Source organism: Trachymyrmex cornetzi, unplaced genomic scaffold (genome assembly GCF_001594075.2).
Source record: "Trachymyrmex cornetzi isolate Tcor2-1 unplaced genomic scaffold, Tcor1.1 scaffold99, whole genome shotgun sequence".
Lineage (NCBI taxonomy): Eukaryota > Metazoa > Arthropoda > Insecta > Hymenoptera > Formicidae > Trachymyrmex > Trachymyrmex cornetzi.
In genome coordinates, this window is record NW_017300343.1 from 3,412,564 (window position 1) to 3,421,201 (window position 8,638).

Sequence of the window (8,638 nt, forward strand, 5' to 3'; positions counted from 1 at the left end):
AAAACAACTCTCTCTCTCTCTCCCCTCTTTCTCTCCTCTTTCTCCCCTCTTTCTCTCTTCCCTCCCCCACTCTCTCTCTCTCTCTCTCTCTATGTGTGTGTATGCGCGTTGTTGTTGTTTTAAAATGATTTTAGCGTTACCGCATGCGCATATGATGCTGCCGCGGTCTTCATATTCGAAATAGCTCTTATCTTTAATCGTTCATAACATGGCTAAAAAGTAAGGTACTGAAATAAAAAAAAATGCATTTTATAGGGGATGAACAATACATTCATGACTCCTGATCGAAATTTCAAGATAACATTAACCTTCTTTATTAAAAAATGTCAAATATCACAAAAAAAGCCATTTTTTAAGTATTAAACCTCAATTATCTTGGAAATCTGATGTGCTAGAATATTTTCATTTGCAGCATCGTTTTCAGCATTAAAAATCTATAAGAGACATGTAGTCCGGTTCAAAGTAATTGAAAAAAAAAATTTTTTGTAAAATAGTGTTATTTTCTAATTTGTGCATATATTTTTCTAAGTTAAATACATAAATATTACATATGTTATTATTACAAGTGTAATCAGTAAAACTGTAAAAACGAAAAGTATAAGCAGTAAAACTGTAGGAACAAGAAGCACCTACAAATGACCTTGACATTAATATATGTTGTCAAGGTTATAATGCTGACTGGCAATGAAACGAAATTTTTGTGATTTAGAAATTAGATTGGATTGGATTGGATTAGGAATATTGTAGGACAGGTATAGGTTCCACATTTTCCCCGATCATGCATGTTATTTCCACGCAAAACTGATATAAAATAGTACGTTTGTAGACCTTATTTCGCGCGAAGATCAAAAACTCATGTGGATCAATACAATTATAGACCTCGCGTTTCGCCTTAAAAGGGAAAGATATGAGATGGACCCCGTTTTGCGCTTAAAAAGTAATATATAGTTACAATGAATGAATTTCTTTTTTGAAGTTATAAGTCATATTATCCATGTATCCATTAAATGATTAACATATTAATTAAAAATTTTGGCATACATATTAACAATGTTTTATTATCCGTCTAATTATTAATTATATTAAAATTAGTATAAGTGCTTCTCAAAACTCAGTTTGTGAATGACCTTTTAATATGGTTTAAAACGATTCAAACATTTTCAAGGTCATGACCTCGGCAACATATGTCAAGGTCATCAGTCTTGTGATCTTAATTTTTATTCTTTAAACTCTTTAAAGTCTAAAACAGGTACAACATCAGGCAGTACTTTAAATTTTATTATATATGTATCAAAATTAATGATGTAATATGTTCACTAAAATAAACATTTATATTTGCTAATTTTATTAAACTGATACAATTATTAAATGAAATTTTTATTTAAAAAATCACAGATGCACGCATACAGGGTATTCGATTGTGGGGGGGATCCCGTTTGCCTACAGTAGGGGAGAGTGGTGTCGGTTGAAACAGAGGGTCAATTGTAAAATTAAATAATAATAGCTGTATCTACTGACGAAAGGTTGAACTGCATGCACGGTTAAGTTGAAATTAATGCCAAAGGATATATTTGGTTTCATAAAAAATTTCAATTTTTTCTTATTTATAATAAATTGGTTAGCTGCAAAAATATTTTTTTTTTGTTACAACCGACACCACTCGCCCCTATCTTTTGCCTACAGTTCGATTGCCTACATGTGCTTTTGAACACCAATAAAAATTTTAGAAATGGAGCTACTTTTGCTTACTTGTACTATTGCCTACAACTCGATTGCCTATAGCTCGATTGCCTACAGCTCGATTGGCTACATGCGCTTTTGCCCACAAATAAAAATTTTAGAAAAGGAGTTACTTTTGTCTACATGTACTATTGCCTACATGTATTATTGCCTACAGTTTGATTGCCTACATGTATTATTGCCTACAGTTCGATTGCCTACAAGCACTTTTGCGCACAAATATAAAATTAAAGTTAAATAAGAAAATAATTTGAAAATAACATGACAGATTTCTTAAAGTCATGTGAACAGTGGGATATCAGCGTAGACAGTGTCCGCTTGGAATATTTTTCCAAAAAAATCCAACCCTAACCAAACTATTTGTTGGTGTGAGGTGGCCCTCATTTCGCGTGGAAGGTTGTAAGCTGTAGGCAATAATACATGTAGGCAGTTGAGCTGTAGGCAATAGTACATGTAGGCAAAAGTAACTCCGTTTCTAAAATTTTTATTTGTACGCAAAAGCGCATGTAGGCAATCGAGCTGTAGGTAATAATACATGTAAGCAATCGAACTGTAGGCAAAAGTGATGTAGGCAAAAGATAGTAGGCAATCGATTTGTAGACAAAAGCAATCATCTCTTGCAATTTTCGCAATAGATAACAAAAAGTTAATTGCTAATGATTGTCATATAAGCTTGTATTCACTCGGTTTACTGTTAAAGGCACGCGTGTTTTTTAAGCGTGTGAGGAGTTATTTACTACATGCAACAAATATTCAGGATACCCTGACACATGCGCTCGTGGATGTGTGTGTGCGTGCATGTGAAGAGAAATGGGAGGACGGAGAGAGAAGTTGCATATAAAAGTAAAACAGATTTTATTAAATAATAAAGAAGCAAAATTATAACAAGAGCATTTTAAATAATCTTACGCTGCAAAAAGTAGCCATTGTTAATGGAAAAATCTTTCCCGCGGTGAAACGAAAAGGATGTTTGGCTCGCATTATTAACAAAATAAAACTTCTCGCTTTTCTTGATTCCAACTTGTACCATTTAAGATCACATATCACACGATATACTGCATTGCATTTCAATATTATACGTACATATAAGAAAACATGTTAATGTTCATGCCATTTTAATGGGAAGTATTTCTGACAGGGACTCGGATCGAAGTTACTTTCCGGATTAAATTTTCGGCCTGATTATGATTATAGTCTGAAGCTATTCACTTTTCGATTTTAGTGTCGATTTAGTGTCAGTTCCAATTCTCTTTGTGATAACGGTGACCGTTACAGGTATGTAATTACCAATAACCGAAGCTGAAAAGAATAGAAAAGGACCGAAATCTAAACCATTCTGATAACCGGTAAAAGAAGAAACAAGAAGATGGATTTAGTCTCGGACTATTATCCAGCTCGAAATTTTCGGTCCGAGTTCCTAATTTCCAAAAATATTATTGTAGCAATAATTAATTGAGCCTATTTAATTTCTTATTTTTTCAACGTAAATGAGTAAAGCGTTCCATATTCGGTCAAGATGAATCTTGATACCTAATAATATATTGTATACATTTTTTAAGTTTCTAGTTTAAAAGAACAATGCACAAATTATTTGAAAGTCTTGAAACACAGTCTTAAACTGGAGTGCGTAATAATATCAATTATAAATTGATAAGCAATTCAATATTATTGATGTTAATAATCTTTAATGTGCTGTTAAATAATTTAATTTTTTATTATAAACTGTAAATTCAAATTCACATAATATGTAATTAAATATCAATACTCGCCTTGACTGAACATGCAGACTTAATGCATTTCTCAGTCTATTATCATTTAATATTATTCCTATCTTTTGTCCAAATTTAATATGACTTACTTGATCCGTTACAAACTCTCCCGCTTCACAATATAAAAAAGTATTCGTCAATAACAAAATAAGAATCAATATCGAGAAATATCCTTGCGCGATAACAGCTTCATCTATTTTTCTGTCAGTAAGTATCTAAAATTTTATAAATTGTAAAAAGATAAGGAAATGTAACGCATGAATTAATATATTTTTTTATGTTTGTTTTACTAAAACTTACAATAGTAAATAAAAACGCACTTAGGCAAAATGAAATACAAAAATTTAACACTGATATCAACATCATTAAAGAGTATGTATTTTCGATATTATCGGCAAATCTGCAAAAATAAGACTATTTAAGATGATTATCACATTAATTTTCAATCAATTTTGTTAAATGTTATCTATGATGATAATAAAAATTTATACCTGATAAGACGTAAATGGATCTCCACAATGTTATTTAAAACTTTATTGAAATTTTTGCATGAAATCAAATTAATTAATCGACATCTAAGATTTTCTAACTGTGCACAAATGTGAAGAACCGTTAATATTAGAAAAAAATCTACACATATATAAATGGTACCTGCTAATAAGGTCGTCAAGATATGAATGAAAAATGTCAATTCAAATTGCGGACTTTTATTTGTATTGTAGAAATGGTACGTTTTAAGGGGTAACGGTTTGTGTACACCCGTGATATTCGCTGCATACATTACTTGAATGCCATAACAAGGTAGAATGATTACTGTGAGAAACGATATTACCAGGAAAATATATCCAATCATCATAATTAATCGCGCTGTTTGTGCTCGTTTTATCATCACATCTCTTTCTCCATCCAACTTGAATGCCATCCAATCTTCCGCCATCATATTTACAATTGACAAAAGAACTTAAAAATATAAATATATTATACGAGGTCTGTCCTAAAAGTATTCAACCTGTGTGTATATTCGTCCCTGAGCATTCTCTCTCTCTATTTTAGAAAACAGATTCATTATTTAGGGGGTACCTCGAGGAGTACACCCACCATTCGTGAACCCAACAGCTTTAGGCCCAGTTCCAGAACTGACGGTTAACTCATAACCGTCGTTCAACTTATTCATTGTCTCTTTCCAATTTTAGAATTGGAAAAAGATGAGAAACAAGTTGAACCGCGGTTAAGAGTTAACCATGAGTTGTGAAACTGGGCCTTAATTGGCAACGTTACGCAGTTATGTGAGCATCGAAGACTCCGAGTGTCGCATTTTCACGATAACATACTTGCTCTTTCGTCTCGCCTGATTCAGGATTTTTGGACTAAACACGGGATTGTCCAACTTTGACAACATCCGTATAGTCCAGATATAGCCCCGTATGACTTCTGGATATTTTCTAAGTTGAAAAATCTGTTTGAAAAGGAGAGAGAGAGGGGGGGAAAGAAGAAATGCTCAAGAACAAAGACATACGTAGAGGTTAATTAGACATTTCTGGGAATGATCTCGTATACATATAAAATTTAAGTACTGTTAAAGGCGTTAAAATATTGAATTATTTAAATATATACTGTTATTTATAAATTATCGTAAAGAGAGAATCATACACGTTTTATATTTTATTTCCATATAGATTGCTATATAGGACTAAATCATAAATACGATTTCTGGTTTCTAATGTCGTAATTTACAGTACGTTCGTAATTATAATTATTCATCATAACATGATTTAACAAATCTATGGAATATAATGCTAAACGTTTTATAATTCTGAACATACCTGTTTGTTTCCGTCGAATGATAACGTATTTTATTAACATCATCAGCTGTGGTATCGTTGTATGTAAATTATCTATCACAAGTTCCATATTACCCCAAACTTCTATAACCGCACATATCATTGGAATATTCAAAACAAATATCAATAAAATAAAAACGATGCCAACCCAAATTTCTGGCCACAAACTTTTCTTAGTACATTTGTTGGATTTAGGCCACAAGCCTACCATTTCGAATGCTAAACGATGTAGTCTAATTGCCCACATGAAATCTAATAAATTTGCATGTGATATGAGAGATTTGAATAATACAGTTGCAAATATAATATTTATATATAATATTTAACGATTAAACTATTAAATATTTGTACTTAACAAAAGTGAACAATATATACAATAATGCAGTATCTCAAGAATAAATTTATAATCCAAAATTATACAAATTTAGTAAATATATTGAGCACGATTAATGAAAAGATAAAATAAAGTTAGTACCTCTGTATCCTGAAGAATTTATAATATCCATGTTGAAAATTGAATCTGCAGAACGTCTTGTTCTTTCCACGGTATAATGTTAAATGATTCTCACGCATGCTCTCTATACAGATGCAAGAACTCGACAGCACTGTCAAACGCGGCATTAAATATTAAGAATGCTATTACCAATTACATCTACTGATATCATAAGAAAGAATTTTATAAACGTTCGAGTTATAAAATCGTTCATGTCTGGTTTAATAAAATAAGAGATAAAAAATGATGCATCGCACTATAAGTTCGTCGATATTCGTTCGAAAACTTTTTTTCTATTTCATATTGCTATATTATGTTCGCGTTTATTGCGAAACGAGGATTAACGCTATTGCATTTTTAATAAGGCTTTTTATACCAGCCAACAAAAATTATATTTAAAAAAAAAGATGATGTGAAATTGTATAGTACACGTATAACACGTATCTTTTAAATATCTCTTTTAAAGACATTTTTGCTGTCGTTATAATAGACGTGATAGAATGCAATATTTTTTGAGACTATAAGTAGATTATAATTCATATTTGAAAATTGTCCGTGTATTTCCAATGATAAAATTGTGGTCTTAAATCTGCAATTGTACAACGTGTAATATCTTTCAAAACTAGCAATATTCTCGAAATAAAACGACAAATTTGTAACATGATTCTACTCATTGAAGATAAGGCAGAACATTTTTTCTCAAAATTGAAGTACGTGATAAAACTCACATGGTTATAATAACGTAAGTACATTCATCTTGCTGTTGATTTGATTAAATGCAATTGTCAAATTTGGTAAAACGTTATTTATCAATAAGTCTAATGTAATTCAAATACGAACGTTAAGAAGAAATTTTGTATTATATATTTGTTATACTATTTTATTGTATATTATAATATACTATAGATTTCTCGTTTTTCTTTGATCCTATATTGCTATTGTAATTTTTGATTATCCTACGTCATGGTCCGTAGAATTCTTCAACTTTGTCGCGATACAGTTCTGAATGCACATATGTTCAAATCATATGAAATCTACATCCCAAAATCGGACAAAGACTGATAAATATGAATCAAATCAAATGTATTTTATTTTTAATTAATTACAATTGCTTGAAAAATTTCTTTTAAATTCGCAGAAATATCAATTTTGAATAAAAAATTCTAAAGTTTTTCATTTTAAACTTTAAGCAAAAAAATACGCGTTTCTTTAGTTGATCTTTCCATCGAACTACTTTTGTGCAATAAAAATATTTGTCACCAATAAAAATATTTGTTATAAATTGCTTAATGTGATATAATTGGTTATAAATTGCTTAATGATATAATTTATAATAAATAACAATCAATAGACAAAATATAATTATATTTTTACTACAGCTCTAACAATACCATGCTTTCTAAAAATTATGTTTACTTGTAAGCATATAATTATGAACGTTATATATTTTTAAGATTATATAAATATTGAATATTAATATATCATGTTTAGCCATGTTTTGTTAATAAAAATGATATATAGCCCATCGATGTTTTTAATATCTGAAAATAATAATTGATTTATTTACTGACATTTGAGAAGTATGTTGCTAACATCGATTTTTAGAAGTAGGGAAAATCGGGATTAGACTGTCAACTTTATAGTTTTGTATTTTTATAAGCAAATCTAAAAGACTTACAAAAAATTAATTCTTAATTAATTACAACATACATTCTGTATATACGTAAAAAGTTCGTAATCCGTACTGACTTATCAAGAGTCATTAAATATATAATTGTGTGTGTGTGCGCGCGTGCGTGGAAACGGAGAGAGAGAGAGAGAGAGAGAGAAATTAAATGTGAACGTAAATCGAATACCATTACATAACAAAGGAACAAAGTTAATATAAGTAAAATTGAAATAATCTTACACTGCAAAAAGTAGCCATTGTTAACGGAAAAATCTTTCCTGCAGTGATAGAAAAAGGATATTTAGCTCGCATCATTAACAAAATAAGACTTCTAGCCTTCCTTGATTCCAATTTATACCATTCAAGATCGCACATTGCACGATGTACTGCATTGCACTTAATGAATATATATGAGAAAACATATTAATGTCCATGCCACTTCAATAAAGACTATTTCCAGATATATTAGCATTTATATAGTAATGGTTAATTGAAATTTAAATTACTTCTTATTCCTTATAAAAGAAATTAAAAACAAAAATGTGATATAACTTGAATGAATTTGCATTCTGGTTAATGTTCACTTAGAAAGAGTCATTCGGTAAACGGTTATGCATAAATATGAACTATAGTAAATTTTTAATAAATAGTTTTGCTTAATAATTTAATAGCAAATTTATAATAAACAGTATTATAACAATATAAGTAAAAAAATATTTTGGTACATATACTAACATCTGAAAATTATATTTGCTCTAAAGTATAAAACAAATTTATACAATACTATTGGTATACATTACAAGTACGTTATAAATTATAACAATTTTACTGTGTATATTACGAGGGTTGATCAGAAAGTAATGCATCATATTTATTCGCCACAGTTTCTTTCTTTGCAATAAAAAATGCAATTATGGATGCGCTCTGTTTTGCGTTTACAGCACTTGTAAGCATAATTTAACCTTGTTTAACATTTAATAGACAACAAGAATGAACTGATGCTTACAGCGAGTGAATGTGAAACGGAACATACCCTATAGAAGCTCGTTAGAAAAGTTAGACACCATTAGAAAAGTTATTACAGCTACTTTATCTATCAGAATACCATGTAATTTTACATAAAAAC

General features: G+C 30.0%; 1 protein-coding gene across 1 annotated transcript; it reads right to left on the reverse strand.

The window, feature by feature from the left end:
- Window positions 1-3,975: 3,975 nt before the first annotated feature.
- On the reverse strand, window positions 3,976-5,856 carry LOC108770056 (uncharacterized). Its single transcript, XM_018521348.1, has 3 exons — window positions 5,826-5,856; window positions 5,333-5,602; window positions 3,976-4,469 (listed from the first exon to the last, which is right to left on the reverse strand). The coding sequence occupies exons 1-3, from the start codon at window positions 5,854-5,856 to the stop codon at window positions 3,976-3,978; spliced, it is 795 nt and encodes a 264-aa protein (XP_018376850.1).
- Between the last annotated feature and the right edge of the window lie 2,782 nt (window positions 5,857-8,638).